Source organism: Podarcis pityusensis (genome assembly GCF_964106645.2).
Source record: "Podarcis pityusensis genome assembly, chromosome: 15".
NCBI classification, from domain to species: Eukaryota; Metazoa; Chordata; class Lepidosauria; order Squamata; family Lacertidae; genus Podarcis; species Podarcis pityusensis.
The window spans coordinates 5,897,298-5,919,462 of record NC_138040.1 but is presented as its reverse complement, the minus strand read 5'-3'; the positions used below and the strand labels follow the sequence as shown (position 1 = coordinate 5,919,462).

General features: G+C 46.7%; 1 protein-coding gene across 1 annotated transcript in view; it reads right to left on the bottom strand.

Moving 5' to 3' along the window:
- Positions 1–21,730, bottom strand: part of APPBP2 (amyloid beta precursor protein binding protein 2) — a 44,239-nt gene extending 22,509 nt beyond the window's left edge. Inside the window, exon 1 of the mRNA XM_080982998.1 lies at positions 21,369–21,730. Coding sequence (XP_080839124.1) covers positions 21,369–21,509 — 141 coding nt within the window. The 5' untranslated portion in view covers positions 21,510–21,730. The remainder of the gene's footprint in view (positions 1–21,368) is intronic.
- Between the last annotated feature and the right edge of the window lie 435 nt (positions 21,731–22,165).

The window sequence follows — 22,165 nt, the reverse complement described above, 5'->3', positions numbered from 1 at the left end:
CTGCTGTTGCGCTACCCCACACACCAGTTGTTAGGCAGGGAGGCTGAGCATCCCAAACAAAGCCCCACTGCACCTCCACCCTCTTCTTCACTGACATCATCTTTGGGATCCACAGAGGGTCTCCTTGTGAGCTACAAGGACTTTCCAGCTCTCTCCCGCCATTTCTGGATATGAATTGAATTATTTCCTGGTGCTGTGTGTACGGGTTGTGCACAAGACGAGCAAGTGTAAGTGTGGAGTTGCCCATATTATGACTTTCCTAATGATGTTATCTGTATTTATTGCTGCTTTACCTTTTAAAATGTATGCTGGTGGTTCCATTGCTGGAGATGGAGCACTGGGCTTGATCAGTCCTCCCCAACCAGGTGCCCCTCTCCATATTTTGGAGTCAAACTTGATCATTGGTCCTGCTGGCAGGGGAAGATTAAGCTGGGACTGGGCTAAAGTCACCCAGTGAGAGCTTCATACCAGATTTGAAAATGGGTCTCCTTAGTCCCCATTTAGACATTCTAACACCACAACACTGTGATTGTCCATTAACTTGGACCCATTTTAGTGTTCCACATAGCAGCAACAATGTAGGCTCACTTTCATTTCCAGCTGCCTGCCAAAATCCAGGCCAGCCCATAGCTAGATAATTAGCCTTTTAAAATATATAAATCCTGTGGAAGTAGGTCAGGCCTTTGAGAATTTTTTCGCCCCCAAGATGAAAAAAGTCAAATATAATATCCGGACCATAATCATTCATGAGTTCGCTAAACTAACAAGTGTACAATGATTGTTGCACTGTCGAATCCTGGTTCAGGCTTGCAAATAGTAATGTTCAACATTTTTACAGCGTATTTGAAAAATGCTTCATTTCTCAGCAATCCTGCAAGTGTGCTGCAAGGCAGAATAGTGCAGTCATCTACCTACTGCAGATTTATTTACTGAATTTGTTTCAGCTCTTGCTCCATGGTTTTTTTTATGCTTTTGTTTGCAATTTCATTTTGAGATTCTAGCATTCAGTACAGCAATGCTAGCTTAACATTACAACTCTTCTTCCCATCTAGGCAAGTGTACCCAGAAAGAAGAAACCTGCCCTATCATGTGCCATTAGATACGTGCCAAGGTCAAGATATGTCACCTTGCCAAAAATCTGCCCGGTAGTTCGTGGCGTAGAAAAGATTTGAGCAGCTCACAGTCTACTTTGTGATGGTTCCAGGAGTAATTCCAGTCAGTATACATGTTCACCTGCTATGTGCGTGTTTTTAAAAACTCCATTCTGTTTCTGAGTCACTCTATGCTCTCTACCCGCTTTGATCTTTGCGCTTTGGGTTCCAAGCCACTCTGTATAAAACAGAAAACCTCATGAATTCCCATATTGGGGAATCTAAAAGTGGGTATCAATCTTTCCCCATTTTTGGCCAATGTGGATGGAATCTAAAGGTAAATGTTCAGAAGAACTCTTGAGTTGTTGTTTTCATTAAAGCAGTCCAATATAGCTTCTTATTCTCAAGGAGCCATGCCCTTGTTCCACATCCCATTCTGCTTTTACACAAAATTTCTACTCAACTATTCTGGGCGAGATTATCACTATGTATTGGAATAACACTGTGGGCTTGCCTTTAAGCAGCTATTCTCAAACTTCACAGTTTTGTAAACAACTTATTGAACTTTTATCTTCCATTCCAGGATTATCACAAAAAGCAGCCCCATATTGTGAAAATCACAGACCCAGGACTAGCCCAGACTGCTGTCCCTTTAACTGGTAGCTTTTAAGGGACAGATTAGCAGTCTGCATCGGTCTATATCATGAAAATCAATGGGTTCTATTCAGAGTAGACTTAGTGACACTAAAGGGCACAACTAAATATGACTAATTTAATTTAACTGGGTCTACTCTGAGTAAATATGGTTGGTCCCTTAATCAATCTTATTAGCTGGTTTGGTAACTCCAGCCCTGTTCAAAACAGCCTCCATCTCAGTCATCAGGAAAAAAACATAATTCAGTATACAGTTCCAGGTATTTTTGAATGTCTCACAATCGTTCTGCAGAGCTGCATGGAGCTTGCAGGCCACAATTAGAAATCTTCTGCCTTTATGGTTCTTTATAGTCTCTTTATGGTTCTGTAGGTGTTAACCAACTCAGCACTGCCAAGTTGACAGTTTTATCACCTATCACTGCAGTAATATAGGGTGACTGTGCTTACTTTGCATGCGCACTGGCACTAACTGAGTTGTCACTATCTGCACAATTTGCTTTGCATTTCCCTCTGATCTCACTACTTTATAGTCCTCCACCACACCTGTACTTGGGGATTATTCTTCATGCATATTGTGAGGTGGACTCTGACCCACAAAGTATTATACCAAAATCTGGTAAATCTTTAAGGTGCCACAAGGTTCTTTGCTGTTTTTGCTGCAACAGAGGTAACATGGCTACTTCTGTGTTTTTTAATCTGTCTGGGAGCTAATTGTTAGAAGATGGTTCCTTAGAAAAGAGATTTCCCTGGAATGTGCAGAATGAAAACACCATCAGAAGAACATCAGAAGAGCCCAGCTGAATCAGACCAAAGGCCCATCTAGTCCAGCATTCTGTCCTCACAGTGGCCAACCAGGTGCCCCCAAGGGAAGACCACAAGCAGGACCTGAGTCCAACAGCAACTCTCTCCACCTGTGATTCCCAGCAACTGACATTCAAAGCCACGCTGCCTCTGCCTTCAAGGCTGGTGGTCATTAATAGCTTTATCTATGATAAAAGTGTTTGGAGATGATGACATCCCTGGCTAAGGAGAAGGGTGTGAGTTGGTGTGGGTGAGAAAGAGAACAAGGACACAAGCCACACACACACACACACACACAGAGAGAGAGAGAGAGAGAGAGAGAGAGCACACAAAAAGGGCAGTTAATGGAACAGATAGGAGCTAAAAGTGAGAAGCAGTTTGGTGTGCAAAGGGTCCCTTGGTGGATATCAGATGGAAGGTATGGGATCTGCTGCCCAGAAGGAGAGCATATGCTACCTGCCTTTTGTAAATAAACCACACACTTTCCCCCCCTCCCAATGCCATTAAGCCTTCGGTGCCCTGTCCTCACCTCCAAAAGAAACCAAACCTAAGCCATGCAGCCCCTGGAACTTCCCACCACTTGAAGTAAGGAGCACATACCATATGAGTAAATTGAAGGCTATTTAAATTTTACTATTATTATTACATTTACATCCGACCTCTCCTCCAAGCTTGAGATGGAATACATTGATGGTTTTCCTTTTCCCCTGCTCTATCCTCACAACATCCCCATGAGGTAGGGTAGGCCAGGAGACTGAGAATGGCACCCAAGGTAACCCAGCAAGAGGTTCAGGACCCAGTGGGGATTTGAAACCTGGTTTCCCTAGATCCTAGTAGTCCAACCCTCTTCACCACTACACCACAGGCAACATGTGAACAAGGCAAGGGCACGTACATGCGGAAAGTGAACTCAAAAGTTCTTGGGGGGAGGGGAAGGATCCAGTGGCAGGAGAAATCTTCACCCCTTCACCAGACAAGCAAAACATGGATGGACTAATGACCCTCTACTAAAGAGTCATGATGTAGCTGCATTTATACCATGCCCAGTAGCTAAAAGGCTTTTCAGAGCAGCTTACAAAATCAGTTCTGATGTAGGGATCCGCAATGGATTTGTAGGGATGCGACAGGTTCCCTCCTAAGCCCATTACCCCAATCTTATTTTCGGAAGAAATGCTGCTGCTTTTTAATGGTGTGTCTTTGGCAACTCCTCCTAATGGTATGCAAAGGTCTTCATTTCCCTTTTCTAATGCCAATGTTGGATCAGTGACCCAGCCCAGAAGCCTTGCATACATAGGAGCACATGGGATGATTTACTTATTACTCTCAGCTGCGAAATACATGGTTGGTGCGCTATAGGCAGTAGGGCTGGGCGATATCAGCTTTTCAACATCGCGGTGTATCACCACGGTTTGGCGATATACCACAATGTTGAAAAAAGAAACTGCACTGGCCTCTGCATGCTGGGCACCGGGTGAAACTGCCCCAGCTCACACAGCAGGAGCTGAGGTGGTTTCACCCAGGTACTCAGAGACTGGGACAATGCAGCTTGTTTGAACAGCTCAGCTGAGGATAGGGAAGGTTCCCCCCCCCCCACTAAGACAGTCCCCCCCCCCCGCAAGCAAGCAGCAGGAGCATTGGGGCTGCTTTGCTCAGCTCAGTTGGGGGGAGCCGTGCTGGGCTGGGGGCACCTTTAACTGCTTGGCTGAAGCAAGGGCAGCTGCACACTCCTCAGTTGAGCAGTTTAAAGAGGAGGAACAAGGGCAGAGTGGGATGGCGGTTTCACTCAGGGGTATATCACTGCTGAAACCGCTACCTCTCCCAAGTTCCTCTGCTAGCAGTGCCCACTGGAGGAAGGGACTATTGTCTCTCTCCAGAAGATGCTGCTAGCAGAGGAACTCAGGAGCAGTGGCGGTTTTACCAGCAATATACCGCTGACTGAAGCCAACATCTGGGTCTCCTCCTCATACCAGTCCTGGGCAATATATTATCCAGGCCTAATAGGCAGGTGGGACATGAATATGTAGGGAGTCTGGCCAGCATCTATTCAGGAGACCACCTGGACACACCCCCACACCCCCAAAACTGGAATGAGATGCTCTTAGGAGAAAGAGGAAGAAACAAAACTACTAAAGAAAAATTCCTTCAGTGTGCAATATTAGTGTTTCACTGGAGCTCCTTGTTCCAAATGAAACTCTCAGTAATAAAGGTCTTACTGACTTCACGACAGGATTAAAGACCTTAAATTGTAACTCCATCTTGTTATCCCAGAGAAAAAGAACGACATGAAATCCTCTCACGGATTGTTTTTGCTTCTCCTTCCCTAATATAGTGTTGCCTTTTCAGATAATTTGTATGCAGCACTGTAATCCTGCCAGAATATATTTTTTTAAAAAACACACCATATAATTCCTTTGCGATGTCCTAATCATATTTTGAAAATGTTTTTCCCCCTCTGTTTCTTGCTGGAGAAACAAAGATAACATGTACAAAAGGAAATCCATTTAGCTGCCTGCAGAAGAGGCTCAGTGAAATGGCCGGTCCAAATATGCCTCGCTAAGAACTGGGTCAGAATGAAAGTCCACCTCACTGAATAACCCATTTCCAAGAAAGGACAGGCAGCTGCTTGTGGATAAGAACATAAGGAACAGCCTGCTGGATCAGGTCAGTAGCCCATCTGGTCCAGCATCCTGGTCTCACAGTGGCCACCCAGATGCCAACCATGGAGAATAAAGCTATCTGTGATTACTAACCCCCATGACTATGTTCCTGTTGGAAGCAAGGGTGCTTCTGAATGCCAGTTGCTGGAAACCGCAGGAAGGGAGAGGGGGCTGTTACACTCAGGGTCTGCTTGTGGGCTTCCCCTAGAGCAGTGGTTCTCAACCTGTGGGTCCCCAGATGTTGTTGGACTACAACTCCCATCATCCCTGAGCTCTGGCCTTGCTAGCTAGGGGTGATGGGAGTTGTAGTTCAACAACATCTGGGGACCCGCAGGTTGAGAAAGGCTGCCCTTGAGGCATATATGTGGCCCACCAGATGTTGTCAGAGTCCCAACAGCCTCAGCCAACACGGCCAATAGTGAAGGATGATCGCAGACATAATCCCGAGAACATCTCGAGGGCCACAGCTTCCACATCCCTTCTCTACAGCTACATAAACTGGTCATGAATCCGAAGAATTGGGACTGATGTCTACGAAAGAAATGGTTGCAGGGGAAAATAAATGCTGTTGGGGGGGTGTAGGCTGAAGTGATGCCCTTTATTTTGCGTACTTTCGGTAAATCATGCCCCCACATTCTATGGCCTCTTGATGCCACTGTTTTCCAAATTTCCCCTTGACGCCCGTGTACATGCCAAATGCAGGTAACAATCCATGCATCTGCTAAACAGTCGACTAAAAGATATGCCAAAATAAAATGTTTATAGAGCTGTGGAACTCTTAGCTATCACATGGTATTGGTTCCCATAAATTTAAACTACCTGCTGCAATTTTGGCAAAACAGGTAATTCCACTAATTTTCACATGACAATAAGATATGTGGCTATATATTTCCCCCATGTGGGCACCAGGCATATCCAAAACATATGAAGAACATGGAAGAAGCATAACCAAAACAACAAACTATTTTCAAGCCATCTAATTGCGTTTGGACATGTATCCAAGGCTAGCCCTACTCAGAGCCAACTCATTGAAATTAAGGGGCATGCATTGTTACAAACTCAGATATATAAGGTAGGCACCAAATGGCTCCTTAAACCAAGGTTGCAGTCACCAAAACGGAAAGTCTCGCTGCCATTCTTGGGCAACTGAAATGGACTTCAGGAAGCAAAATGTTTTTTCTGTGCAACCTGAGCAGAAGCAGTGAACAATGTTATAGTTAATTGTTGTAGCTTGTCTTCATTTAGCCCACCACCCTGCTCATAGTTGTGAAGAAAATTCTTAAGTTATGAATGGTCTGTGTCACCATTAAGGAAAAGGGATAGGAACAGGCCAATATGTGGAGTGTCCCTTATATTTTATCCTACCTCTTTTTCCTCACAACTGTGAGTAAGGTGGTGGGGTAAGTGAAGACAAGCTACAAATAACTATAACATTCTTCCCTGTTCCTGCTCAGGCTGCATAGAAAAAGCATTCTGCTTCCTGAAATTCATTCCAATTGCGCAGATAAAATGTGACTGATACAATTCTTCAGGATGTTGTATTAGTGTGTGAAAAAAGTCAAGATCCAATGATGCCTAGGCATGCACCTCCAGAAGATGGAAATGTCAGGTGCCATCCTGGCACCCAGGCATCTTCACTTGGTCGCAAGTGGCCGATACCCAGGTGCAAAATGCACCTGGCTAATTTTGAACACTGGTGGGGATGACTAATTTAGGGTCATTAATTTCAATCGATCTGGCCTGAGTAAAACTTTATTGTATACAGCACTTGATCTGGAAAAATATACCAAACAATAATTTAAGGAAAGGTGCCACAAGCTAAGACTGTGTGTTTTCACAATTTGAGATGCGGCATCTTTGCCTAGAATAATTACACAGGGGGGGAAATCAATGCGGGAGTTGGATTAAGGAACAGTATGTTATGAAGAGCATATGCTCACATGTTATCTTGAGAAGCACCTAGTCTCACGTGAGGACTACAGAAGCATACGCTTTAGTAATTCTTTGCTGGGTCTGCTCATTTAACTTTTACACACACTTTGTAAAATGGAGTGAAAGATCAAGATTCTGTAGACAGAAAAGCTAGCCAGCAAACTGAATAGTGAGTGTTCCATTTTTGAAGATACCAAAAATTCACTTATTTATTCATTTGTAATTCAACTTTGCATCCCATCCTTCCTTTCAGAAGAATAAGGAGGTGTACAGTACAGTTCCTCTCATTCAAACCTACCTGCATGGTATAGATAAGGCTGAGAACAGATAAGGCATTTGGACGAGAATAAACTCTGTGGTGTGCGTGTTTGTTAACTGTAGTATTTTTAATCCACACTTTCATAAAGTATGGCAAGGTTCTACACATATACAAAATTATAATGCCTCATCATTCAGTATCAAGGCAACATTCAGCATATCTGATGGGAACAGAGACACAGCCCTTCACCCAGTTCCTGACCTCTGACTCTGAACGCGCTGAGCCCCTTTCCCAGGATCAGAGCCCCTCAGCTCCTTGAGCACCTCCCATTCCTCATGCAGCCAGTCCCACCGTCACTTCCTCAGGGCTCATTACAGCTTAATATCCAGATTGGTAAGAAATTCCATATTTGTATAAACCAGTGAATGGAATCTTTTAACTGCACCCACAAATAGAGGGCAACAGAGACGGAGAGCCCCACACGGCTCTGTTCAGATGTCTAGCCACAGTGGCCGCATTCAGATTATCCTTCAAACTGTGATCAGGATCCTTCCTCCCTCCCTAATCTCTGAATGTGAGAGTTTCAAAGCTCCCACTTCTAGTTGCTGCTGCTTCAGATGCAGCAAACTAGGGTTTGCTCAAATTGCAGTCTGGCCTCAAACCAGGACCAAGCCAAAGTTTGGCATTCTTGTCTGCATCCATATGATGCATTTGCATGCAGTAGCAAACTATATTTTGCAACTGGATAGCACTGGAAGCCATTGCTCCTTTCTGAACCTCCAAACTTTGGATTCTGAAGGTCTTAAGAAATCACCCAGTGGCTCAAATGAGACATTCCACCAAACCAGGGTGGATAAAAATCAATGTTTTGTTTTCGTTTTTTAAAAAAATGATAATCAGATTTTTTAAATTTAAATCGGATTTTTTAAATTTAAATCGGATTTTTAAAATAAAATGCTTTTGGAGGAAAAATCTTTCTAAAGATCCCCCCCCTCCAAAGTTTAACCACATCAGTTAACAAACATGGATACATATGTGTCAGGGAACTGCCATCGGAAGGAAGGGAAGTGAAAGGGCTCACACAGGTTGGGAGAGACTCAGCAGCTGAAGAGGGAACCAGTAGGGGGAGAGGAGCTGGGCTGAGGGAAAGGGAGCTGGAGGGATGGCTCAGAGACACTTCCAGCGAAAACAGTGGGGAGGTTTCAGGACCTCCTGTAGGGACACCCACTCCTCGCCGGAAACTGTCACGCAGAGAGTCCAGAAGACGTGTTTCCGTTAAGGAGCTTTTATGTTGGAAGCGATTCCGAAAGCAACCACTGTCGGAATCTGCCAGCGACTGACGGAGCCATGTTTAAGGGGCTCCGTTACAGACAGAGGTTTGCAAACTTGACCAAACTCTGAGGGACTAGGATTTTACACACAAGCAGCTCATCGTCCCATCACAGCATTCCGACAGTCTTCGTGAGCAGCTTGTGCAGGAGAAGGCATCATGAGCAACCCAGCCGGAACCGGAGAAGCAGGAGCTGGAGCGGGTCCAAGCCTGGAAGAAAGGTACCGGGTGTTGGAGGTCCAGCTAGCGCTGCAGACGGCGAGGCTTGAGGAGAGGAGGGCTCAGGATGCAGACAAAAAGGGGAAAGACACCCAGCTCGTCAGAAAGGTACCAGGATTGGTGCAGAAGTTTGGGGGGGAGCCCAAAGACTATCATGGCTTTCGGACAGAGATGCAATATGCCCTCAATCTGCAGTTTGATGAATTCCCTGACGAGGAATCAAGAGTGGCTTTCGTGATTGGGCATCTTGAAAAGGGGGCGAGAGACTGGGTTAGACCCCTGATGGCAGCGAATAGTGACGTCCTAAAGGACACGATGAAGTTCTTTCGCGCCATGGATCTGATGTTTTCCAGCGATATTGAACAGGGAGTGGTCCGCAGACAGTTAATGGCTTGCAAACAGGGGAGCCGATCTGTCCGTGAGTACTGGACTGAATTCACCATGTTGATCCATAAATTGGGGTGGGATCTATCGGCGGAACCCATTCAAATGCTTTTTGAAGAAGGGCTTTCTTCGGCTGTGAAAGACGAACTTTCCCGGGCGCCCAGGGCGGAGTCTATGGACCAGCTGACCAAATCAGCGCTGACCATAGGAGCGCGCCAGGAGGCGAGAGCATTGGAGAGGCGGGAAGGGAAGGGGGAACGTTGGAAGGAGTTCCGCATTCCAGACATTCCAGAGCCAACTTTCCCGCCGGCAGAGCCGATGGAAATCGGAACAGCGCGCGCGCGCGCAGTTTCAAAGCCCAGTGAGGGGGGAAAGAAGGAGGGAAAAGGCGCCCGGAAATGCTATCTCTGCCAACAGCCAGGTCACTTTGCCAGAGTCTGCCCCCAGAGGAAGGAATGGCAAGGGATGGTAGGAGCTGTGGAGGGAAGAGAGGAAGAAATACCGAAGCAAGTAAAAGCCAACGCCTGGCTGCCACCGTCGGGGCACAGCAGTCAGGCCAAAGAGCAGTGAAAGTGCCCACGCCAGAACCTCCTAAACCCGCCCTAGTGATAGAAGTGGCGCTAGAGCTGCCAAACGGACACCCTCTAAAGATAAAGGCGCTGTTGGACTCAGGCAGCTCCTGCAATTTCATGAGCAAAGAGTTTGCAGCTGAACACCAGATACAGACGATCCCTTTAAGCAACCCCCTGCAGGTGACCACGATCGATGGCAGGGAGCTGTTGGGAGGAGAAGTCAGCTTGCAGACCGTCCCAATGATAATGAAGGTGGCAAGGCACACCGAACTGATAGCGTTTAATGTGGCCACCTTGGGAGGAGCTCCCATTATATTGGGGATGAGCTGGCTAGCGTTACATGATCCGCTGGTGGGCTGGCATCAGAGAGTGGTTTCTTTTGGTTCAGCACATTGCTTAGAACACTGCAAAGAGGGAAAGGGTTTGGCAGGGGCCCAAGCCACCCTAGCAGGGACTGAAGTAACGGAGAACGTGAAGGTACCACGACAATACGCAGATCTCCGCGACGTCTTCAGCGAAAGGGAAGCTGACCAATTACCCCCGCATAGACCCTTTGACTGTCAAATCAATTTACTCCCTGGGGCACAGCTCCCTGTAGGCAAGCTGTACGCCATGTCAGACAGAGAGATGCAGGAGCTAAGAGAGTTCATTGACAAGAACCTGAAGAGAGGGTTCATCAGAGAGTCCAGGGCGGTGGGGGGCAGCCCAGTGTTTTTTGTGGATAAAAAAAACACGAACAAGCCGAGGCTTGTGTGTGACTTCAGGGCCTTAAATGCAGTGTCAGAACCAGTGGCTTTCCCTATGCCCAGGATTGACGACATTTTGACAAGGGTCAGGAAGGGAAAGATTTTTACTAAACTGGACCTAAGGGGGGCGTACAACCTGATACGAATAAGGAAGGGGGATGAATGGAAAACCACCATGTTCACCCCTTTGGGGGCATTTGAATATTTAGTTATGCCCTTCGGCCTACAAGGAGGCTCCGCGTGCTTTCAATCGTTTATGAACCACGTCCTGGGGCCTTTGCTTTACAAGAATTGTGTGGCCTTCTTAGACGACGTGTTGGTGTATTCTGAGAATGAGGAGCAGCATGTGAGAGACGTCAGAGAAGTGTTGAGCAGGCTGCAAGCCAACCAGCTGTGGGTGAAACTGGAGAAGTGTCAGTTTCATACCAAGGAGGTGGAATTCCTGGGGTATCGCCTGTCAGACAAGGGATTGGCCATGGATCCCGGCAAGGTCCAGGCGGTGCTGGAATGGAAAACACCCAAAACAAGGAAGGATGTGCAGAGGTTCCTAGGATTTGGGAACTTCTATCGTAAGTTCATCCGAAACTTTGCCCACCTGACGGCGCCCATTACGGACTGTCTCAGCAGTAAGAAGAAGTTCGTTTGGACTGGGGAGGCGGAGCGAGCATTTGAGGAACTAAAAAGGGCCTTCGCCTCGGAACAACAACTCCTGCATGTGGATTTACAAAAACCGATGAGAGTGGAAACTGACGCATCAGACAGAGCGATTGGGGCGGTGCTTCTGCAGCCAGGGAAGGAGGAGTCAGAGTGGAGACCGTGTGCCTTTTTTTCGCGAAAGCTGAACAAATCCGAGAGGAACTACACGGTGTATGACCGAGAACTACTAGCCATTCATGAGGCGTTCCGGAGATGGAGGCACCTGCTAATTGGCGCACAACATAAGGTGCAAGTGTGCACTGATCACAAGAACCTAGAGTATTGGAGGACGGCACGAGTGCTCAACCAACGGCAAGTGAGATGGGCCCAGGAGTTCTCCAAATTTAACTTTGAGATTTGTTACGTGCCAGGCCCAGAGAACATTAGGGCGGACGCTCTCTCACGCAAACCTGAATATTTGGAGGAGGAGGGAGCACCCGAAGAGAGACATGTCATTCCAGAGGACCGCTGGGTGTGTGGGGCGGCATTGGTGGGACAAAGAGAACTGGTAGAGGAAACAGAGAATGATGAATACGCCCAGAATAAGCTCAGAGGTCTTAGGGGTGAGGGAGAGGAACCAGGGGGTTTCGAGGAAAGAAATGGAGCTTTGTATTACAAAGGGGCACTGTATATCCCTGAAGGAGACTTAAGGGGGAGGGTACTCAAGCAGTTGCACGACAGCCCCACGGCGGGGCATTTTGGACAACACAAAACCATGTGGTTGGTCACCAGGGAATTTTGGTGGCCTAAGGTGAGGGAAGATGTACGGGAGTATGTAAGAGGGTGTGAGCAATGCCAGCGAGCCAAAGGGGAGAGGCGGGCACCGGCGGGGCTATTAGAACCCTTACCAACCCCAGAACGACCTTGGGAGGCAGTGTCGATAGATTTTATGACTGATCTGCCGAAGTCCAAGGGGAAAACAGCCATCATGGTGGTGGTAGACCTACTAACAAAGATGTGCCACTTTGTAGCCTGCTCGCATGCAGTCACGGCGGAAGAGACAGCGAAGTTATTTGTAGAACACATTTTTAGGTTGCACGGGGTGCCATTGAGGGTGGTCTCAGACCGAGGAAAACAATTTACTTCCAGGTTCTGGAGGAAGCTCATGAGCTTACTGCAGGTGGAGGTCAACTTTTCGACTGCCCGGCACCCTGAAACCAACGGGCAGGCGGAAAGAGCAAACGGGGTCCTCCAGCAATACCTGAGGTGTTATGTCAATGACAGAGAGAATGACTGGGTAGAAAAGTTGGCGCTGGCGGAATTTGCCTACAACAATGCCGAGAATGTGTCCACAGGGATGAGCCCCTTCTTGGCTAATTATGGGTGTCATCCCAGGGCTTTCCCAGGGGGAGAAGGGGAGAGATGGGGTGTCCCGGCAGCCGAGCATTTTGTAGAAGAAATGGAAGCAATCCATCGTCAGCTCCAACTCAACTTAGAAAGGGCGAAGGAAGAATACAAGAGGCAGGCAGACAAGAACCGAAGGGAAGGTGAAACCATAAGGGTGGGAGATAGGGTGTGGCTGTCAACCCAAGGGTTGCCGTTCAAAGGAGGTTGTAAGAAATTAAGACCCAGGAGATTGGGTCCCTTTGAGGTCATTCAACAGGTCAACCCAGTGGCTTTCAGGCTCCGGTTACCCAACCACATGAAACTGCACCCAGTATTTCACAGGTCGTTACTGTCACCGTATGAGGGGGGACGAGAAGGGATGGCCACTCGGGGACCGGTCATAGAAGAAAGGGAATGCAGCAGCCATGTGGCAGAAATCCTCGACGCCAGATGGAAGGGGGATCAGGTGGAGTATTTGGTAGCGTGGGAAGGAGAACCGGAGTCAGAAAACACTTGGGTAATGGCAGAAGATATCAATGACGAGGTATTGATAGAAACGTTCCATCAAAGGTTCCCAAGGAAACCTCAGCCTGTGGAGAGGTTCCGGAGGGAATACTTTGGGACCACCGATGAGGAGGAGGAGTTGGAAGGATTCTCGGAATCGGAAGGGGAAGGGGAGATGGACTCTGAGGAGGAGGAGTACTTCGAGACCAGGAACCGCAACAGGTGGAGAGAAGTGTTCGGGACATCGGAAGATGAAGGAAGTTCATTCCGGGGTTTTGCCTCCTCACCGCCCGTAGAGGAGGGGGCGAGAGGGGATGAAGGGGGCCCTGGAGGGGAGGTGGATGTCAGGGAACTGCCATCGGAAGGAAGGGAAGTGAAAGGGCTCACACAGGTTGGGAGAGACTCAGCAGCTGAAGAGGGAACCAGTAGGGGGAGAGGAGCTGGGCTGAGGGAAAGGGAGCTGGAGGGATGGCTCAGAGACACTTCCAGCGAAAACAGTGGGGAGGTTTCAGGACCTCCTGTAGGGACACCCACTCCTCGCCGGAAACTGTCACGCAGAGAGTCCAGAAGACGTGTTTCCGTTAAGGAGCTTTTATGTTGGAAGCGATTCCGAAAGCAACCACTGTCGGAATCTGCCAGCGACTGACGGAGCCATGTTTAAGGGGCTCCGTTACAGACAGAGGTTTGCAAACTTGACCAAACTCTGAGGGACTAGGATTTTACACACAAGCAGCTCATCGTCCCATCACAATATGCTATAATGTTATTGCTTTAGTTAAATAAATTGTTTAAATTGTTATTAAGGAAATGATTATTTTTCTCCTTCCAATAAAGTACAGCAGAAAAGTTGTCCAAATATTAAAAGTTAACTTATTGAACCTCACAATAATTTCATAATTATCTGTCTATGTTTTTCTAATGGTATAACCAACTCAGTATTTTTTTACATAACTGTAAGAACTACTCTGAAAATTTATTATTCCAAAAATGAAACCTTCATCTGGTTGTAAATATTAAGATTATACCAGCAAGAATGAGTCTTTCTGTAAAAAAAATAAAATGATTTAAATCAAGTCTTACTGACTAGTGATTTAAATCACGATTTAAATCGATTTGACTTAAATAAAATCAATCCTGCACCAAACCACATCTTGTGGTATGATTTTCTAAGTCATCTTTCCCAACCTGCTGCCTTCCAGATCTTCTGAACTACAGCTTTCATCAGCTCCAGCCAGTGTGGCCTTTGCTCAGGGATAATGGGAGTTGGAGCTCAAACCATCAGGAGGGCTCCGCATTATTACCCCTGCTCTCCTACCTGATGCTGTTTGTATTATGGAAAGAAATACAAGGCCTTGTAGAGAGTTTGCACTGCAGCACATTAAAGAGGCAATCCAGCCAGCACACCATGAGAGCTTACTCAGTAAGTTTCAGCAAAGCTCAGAAAGGCCAACAACACATGGGGAACTAAAACCTATGCCATGGGCCAAGTAACACGTAAGGCTGTTCACTTTTTAAAATAAAAATAAAAAAGTCCTTAGACTAGTCACTTTAAATTTTGAAGAAAAAGCTCCTGTAGGGACTCTGTTTGGAGGCAGCCTCCTTATCTAGCCTCCTCACCTGTAAATACAATAGGCAATAAGTGTTTTTCAACTGACGATGCAGGCTGCAAATACACCATGCATGAAGAGCACATGACTCCCCAGAAATAAGAATACTGGGAATTGTGATTAACCCCTGAAAGGTAAAGGTACCCCTGACTATTTGGTCCAGTTGCGGACAACTCTGGGGTTGCGGTGCTCATCTCGCTCTATAGACCGAGGGAGCCAGCATTTGTCCGCAGACAGTCGCTTCTGGCAAACCAGAGCAGCGCACGGAAATGCCGTTTACCTTCCCGCCAGAGCAGTACCTATTTATCTACTTGCACTTCAACGTGCTTTTGAACTGCTAGGTTGGCAGAAGCTGGGACCGAGCAATGGGAGCTCACCCCATCGCAGGGATTCAAACCACCGACCTTCCAACCGGCAAGCCCTAGGCTCAGTGGTTTAAACCACAGCGCCAGCCGCAAGCTACAAAACCCTTTACAAACTGCAGTTCTCAGGATTATTTGGGAATGGTAATGTGCTTTAAATGTATGGTGTGTACATAGCCTTAGCTCAGTAAGAAGTGGAATCAAACACAGTGATCTAAGAGTGCAAGTTATACTATTATGTTTTTTCAGAGTCTGCCGCCACCGCAAGGCCTCACAGGCTGCCACTACTGCTACTGCCACGGCCTTACAGGCTGCCACTACTGCCACGACAAGGCCTTGCAGGCTGCCAACACTTTTGCAACTGCTACAAAGCCTTGCAGGCCACCACTACTGCCACCACAACAAGGCCTCACAGGCTGTGCCATGGTGAGGCTTCTGCTGCCTAGCAGGCCTGCTGGCAGTCTCAGATTATTTGTATTCTCTATGACTCATCACCGTACTCTGGGGTGTCCTCAATGCCACCATTTGGTAGCCAAGCCCAAAACCAAAAGTCTCATTTGGATGCATTTTGGCTTGCCTGCAGCTGAAAGTGACCATGAGGTGATTGATAATATCAGCATTTATCAGTTTTAGACCCATAAGTAGTAGCAGTTGCCAGGACATTGTCCTGTTTGCCTGTGTATAGTACCTTCCTTATTTCAGATATCGTGATACAGTATATTGATATATTGTGATATTTAGCTGGTGATATATTACTATACTGAAAACCAGTTGTCACCCAGCCCTAACCACCACCTTGCCTCTGTTTCAAAAACACCAAATCGTTACATAAAGGGATAAATGCAATACTAGTTGCACTGGACAATTGCAAAGTTGCATATTAACATTGCTCCCAGATGACTTATCCCCAGTGACTACTCACTGCGGTTAAATTAGTATGTTAAGAGTTTTCAGTTCCTTCATTTGTTTCCTTAAAATATAAACATTACAGGGGAATATAGGCTATTAAGGCTATTAAACAAACAGGCATTTGTTTAATAAATTTAAGGAGTGTTTAATATATAAAACTTTCTTTTTTAAAAAATGAAATAGCTTTTAGTACTTATTAAGATTATGATGAAACCTTTAGGACACAAGAGAAACCACCAGTGATTTGGGGAAACTTGTCCATAAATTTGATTAAACAAGGATTCAGAATCCATACCACTTGCTGTATCCCAGATGACCTAAGTTAATGCACAAACATTACATATATCAGACTAGAAGTAGGGGAAGGGATGTCTAAATGCCTAATGGAGAGATGAGTATGATAGCTTTACAGTAGACTGCTATTCCTCAAAATATTCCCTGGGTGGAGGCAATCTCTTAAATGGGTTATAAAGTAAAAACCATAAAATCAAAAGGCTAGAATATAAACAAAATGCAAATATGTACTATCCATAAGAATCATAGGAGAATAGACAGCTGCTTTATAAGGAGTCAGACCCTTGGTACATCTAGTCCAGTACTGTCTACACTGACTGGCAGCAGCTCTGCAGGGTTTCAAACTGGGGACATTCTCAGGACTACCTGGAGATGCCAGGCTGGAACCTTTTGCATGCAAACCAGATGCTCTTCAGCAGAGTTATGTTGGGAAGGGATCGAGACACTAACGCAAAATGCTAAAGGGTAAAACAAATACTGAGGTGTGCCATCTAAAAATGGTCAGGAAATGCTCAAGTACGTTTTCAGTAGGTGCCCAAAACACATCAATGTCAATGCCTTTCAAATTGTATGGCGGGGGTTGGTGCCACTTCAAGAAGTTTGCTTTCCACGCTGTCACTTGATCTGCTAGCCATGACATGGCCAATAGGACCTCTTCCAATGACCGTAATGATCAACTGGGTACGTTCAGGGGAATATGGTGTCCTAGGTGTTTTGGTCTGAAGTTCTTCATGATTTTGGATGTTAATAACAGAATCCTGTACATGGCTCAGTAGCTAATGAGCAGCCTGTGATGTTCTTGTAAACACATGCGTTAGGTATGTATTCTGCACAGCACCCTAGATGTGACATTGTGAACCAGCTTCATTTTCAAATCAGGCTCAAGGATTTGTGCTTATGGCTGAAAAAAGCACTTGCGCCTTATTTCTGAGTAGACATGTAAAGAATAGCCAGTGCCCTAAAATGCTGGATTTATGTGAACTACAGCACAGGCTGGGTAACAGCAGTGAGTCTTGCAGACATCTTGGAATCTGCATTTGTCATTTTATGAATATATGCAGCCAGAAGACTGTGGAAGCAATGCATGTATTCTGAAATTCTTACTTTTAAAGTGCAGAAAAAGAATTATCCATGGAAAAACAATCCGGACACTAATATGGAAATGATGAGAGTGGTAGAAAATACACATTTTTAAAATCAGGCCTATAAATAGTCATTTGGTGAGTCAGAATAATCACCAGGGATTAAAGCAAACAAACTTTTGTAAGTGAGAAGGAAGATGATTTTTCTCTCCCACCCCCCTTCCAGAGCTGTGAGTTCTATTAACATTATTTTGTGGGCCAGTAACTTCTGTAATATGGTTTGGAAAGTTCCTCTGAAATGTCCTTCAGATCACAAGCAGAGATGTGACAAAACACCTTGCTCAAGGCCATCATTATGAGAAGAACTAGGAATCTGAACTGTGGCATACTTTCTGCTAGGTGACAGCGTCATTCACAAATACAGATAAAAATGTACATCACTCATGAGTAACTATCAGGAGATACAGATCAAATGGAATGGGGCTGGAAGGGCATCTGGTCTGACTTCCCTTGCTCAGAGACAAGTTCCTCTATCCACTGTCCCACCCCAATTCATGGCTTAGAAACTGGACCACTGCCTGCCACAAGAGAATAGCAAATGAATTACTTGGCTATCCCAGCTGTATGATTATAAATTAATCTAAAACTAGGGTTGGGAACCTTTGGCCCTCCAGATGTTGCTGAACTGCAACTCCCATCACCCTAGGTTGCTGGCCACACTTGCTGGGACTGATGGGAGTTGCAGTTCAGCAACACCTGGAGAACCAAAGGTTTCCCATGTACAGTGGTGCCTCGCAAGACGAAATTAATCTGTTCCGCGAGTCTCTTCGTCTAGCGGCTTTTTCGTCTTGCAAAGCAACCCTATTAGCAGTTTAGCGGATTAGCGCTATTAGCGGTTTAGCGGCTATTAAAGGCTTAGCGACTTAGCGGCTAAAAGGCTACTAGCGGCTTAGCGGCTTAGAAAAAGGGGGGGGCGCGAAAAAAATCTCAAGACTCGCAAGACATTTTCGTCTTGCGAAGCAAGCCCATAGGGAAATTCGCCCTGCGAAGCGCATCGAAAAAGGGAAAACCCTTTCGTCTAGCGGGTTTTTCATCTTGCGAGGCATTCGTCTTGCGGGGCACCACTGTACATGAAAGCAATGAAACCTGCTGAAATGCCCACTTAGCATTCACAGCTTTCCTCATCTGGGATACCTCAGTCAGTACAGAATAAAAATCTTAATCTTAGGGCCATGAGTTTGAGCCCTGTGTTGGGCAAAAGATTCCTGCATTGCAGGGAGTTGAACAAAATGATCCTTATGGTCCCTTCCAAGTCTACAGTTCAATGATTCTATGACATAAATGGGGATATGATATATGAACTCCAGCCAACATATACGTTTGCAGATTTCCCTGCCTTTGACAAGGCTCATCCTTGCATTTCCAAATGCAGCAGCTCTATCCTATCAAGGGACAGCTTTAATCTCCATTTCATTCTATGTTTGATTGATTTTTCTATGTTTTAGCAGTTCTTATTTTTATCTATAAGATGCCTTGAGTCTCATCAAGGAAAAAGGCAGCGTACAAATAAATATATACTACTTTCTTTCGAAGGGGTGCCTTTTGCAGAAACTAAGATTCTCTTGTGTTGGAAATGGTGAGTGAAAAGCCTCCCTTGAACCAAAAGCTCTGTCCATTCAGTGGCTAAAATGTGAATATTTAAATGGCTCCCCCCCCCCAATATCTAAGGTAGAGGGTATCTGGAAGTGACTTAAATGGATCCCATTACAGTGCTGTTCCTGTTTGATTGTCCTTCTAGACTAGGTCAATGATGAAAGTGGGGGGTGCCTTTTATCGAGACACCTTTTTAAAAGCTCACATACAGAAGGACTGGAAAACAATTCTCATATGCTAAGGCTTGGGAAGGTGGGGATGGAATCAATTATTATTCTTTCTGCCTTCTTAAGAAGCAGGGGCACACGCTAGTATACCCACCACCCCAAAACGTGTAGGTAGAAGTTGAACCTATTTTTCCACTATCAAGAATAGACCCATAATGAGTATTACTTTTCTTTGTCTTTTAAAGAACACTGGATAAACACCACAGAGCAATTTGCTCTATAACAAACAATAAGATTAACATCGAAGAATGATGGAAGCGGAGACTCTACACGCAACCCAGAGCAGCTTATAGAATACAAACTCTAGGAAAATACCAGGCATCCTTCGACTTGCCCTTGATCTATAAAGTTGACATTTTCAAAGGACCACTTTGAATATTTAACTGGATGGCAAAACAAATAGCAATAAAACTAACCTGAGATGGCGATTTTAGGAAAAATGAAAAGCATGCAGTCTTTATGTTAAAAGGGTACTTCTGATTAAGAATTCCAGCTGTCATGAGAAACTTGAGAGAGAATAAATCCTTATTTTCTTCAGCACCCCAGTTCTACAAACAGAAGTGAGGTGAGGGACACAAATCTCTCTCTATTGCTCCCAACAGAGTCTAGGCAAGACAGCGTAATCCAACATCATTGTATTACAAAGCATTCTACACTCTCAAGAAAAACACCAACGCTGGAAACACACAGCCACAGCAGTGCTGATTATGACACCCCACTCCAACAAAACAGTACTCAGTCTAGTTAATCCTCTGCAGTCGAGGGTTAGAAAGAGAGATATCAATTACACATTTATGGTGCAATCCTCCTAACCATATCTACTCAGAAGCAAGTCCTGCTGAATTAAACAGGATTTGCCCCCAGATAAGTGGAGTCAGGATTGCAAGCTTAGGCTCCTATGCAGACTTAACTGCTACCATCACCCTGCCCCAACAGGCCTGGTTGGAAAGTGCCCCCCAAATCTGAGACATAAATCTGTTCCAAGTTCTGGAGGAAAGGGGTGTGGGGCAAAAAGTGATACTAGTTTTTTCTAGGGGACAAATTCTAGAATGGGTGCTTACATACAGGGTAAGAAGAGCACATAAAAGAAAGGATCAAGGAATTTTTTGGGGGGGTGTCAGGGCACTTGCCTAGGATGGGTGTGCAAAACTGGAATGGGAGGCAGTCAGTTTTTGAGAAGGAAAATTCTGGAAAAGGCAGCAAAGAAGGGGGTTGGTTTTTTGGGGGGGTTGCAAGGGGCAAAATAAAAAAGAGATCACAGTGAGAGGTACTATAATGATGGTGAGTATTGTTCCAAGAAATGGTGAAAATACTCCTGGTAGGGTCTAAAAAGCGATTCTACACGGGGCAAGCTCTGCAGTGAAGGGGAGAAAAAGCCAAATAACGGGGAGTGGGGTAAATAAGCAACATACATTCTCTGAGGGTCCACATTCTACAGTGAGGGAGCGCAAGCAAAGAGGATGGTGGTTGTTGTTTTTTACATGAGCAAATCCAATTCTGAAATACTGGTCATTCAGAAGGGGGTGCAAACCCCATTTGAAGGAGCAGGAGGAGGCGATGGGTAAAAACAAGATTCCTGGGGCATGGGTTGCAAATAAAATGCGAGTAGCAAACAGAGCCCCCTTCTGAAACGTACAGAGGGGGGCAAAGAAACTGTTGGGACGCTTCCTGAGCAAAACAAATAAGGATGGGGGTTCCAAATCTGACAGCGGGAGGGGGCGCAAGTAATAGCTTTAGGAGCAAGGGGGGAGGCATGGCTTTCGGGGGGGGGGAGTCCACTCGGACGGCAGAAGGAAAAGCTCCCTTTTGGGGAAATGGGTGGCTGGATGCAGAAGGAAGGCCGAGGCGAAAATGGGCTGGGCTGCAGCCATCTTCCTCCCCCCCCCCCCCCAAATTGGGAAAGCGGTACAGGGCGGGGGTGGGAGAAAGAGAGGCGCTCCTCAGTGCCGCCCTTGCGCGGACCCCCCCAAATACAATCAAGGGGGTGCCCCCTTCCCTTCCTCCCCTCAGCCCTATGGCGGGGTCCGTCCCCCCCGGCCCGGCCCGGCGCCGGCCTTGCCCACCTTGTAATAGACGTCGAACTGGATGTTCTCGGGCAAAGAGCGGATGTCCCTGCGGCGCGCCCGGCCGTAGCTGTCGACCACGGCCGAGATGGCGGTGTTGTAGAGCGTCTCGGGCACCCACTCCAGCTCCACGGCCGCCATCTTGCCTGTGCCGAGCGAGGGACGGGCGGGCGGAAGAGGGGTGGATGGAGGGAGAGAGAGAGGGAGGCCGGCGGCGGCGGCGGCGACGCCTGCCTCTTCGCCCGCCTCCCGCCGGCGCTGCTCCCGGGCTCGGGCCGGCCTGCTGCTTCGCTCGGGGCCTCCTGCTCGCTCCGCCTCCCAGCGACGGGGGATTCAGCGCCTTCTCTGCTGATGAGGCGGCGGCGGCTGCTTCGCCTCAGGCCGCGGCGGCGGGGCGAGGCCTGCTCGGGAGGGAGCCGCTGGGGGCGCCGTCGCCGCTGCTGCTGCTGCCGCTTTGGAGGGAGGGAAGGAAGGAACGAAGGAAGGAAGGAAGGAGGGAGGGAAAAGGAGGAAGGGAGCGCGAGGAAGGGGGGAAGGAGGTCTGAGGGGAAAGGCCGAGGCCGCGGGTCTCGCGCTGCTTCTCTCTCCTCTGGCGTGTGACCCGGTGGCTGCGGTCTTTTCACTGCTGCTGCTTCTAATGAAATAACAACAACAACAACAACAACAACAACAACAATAATAATAATAATAATAATAATAATAATAATAATAATAATAATATGGTTGGTATCCGTCTGTCTCGGGAGTTAGTGGAAGAGTGCGCCTGCAGGAACAACAAGAAGAAGAAGAACAACGAG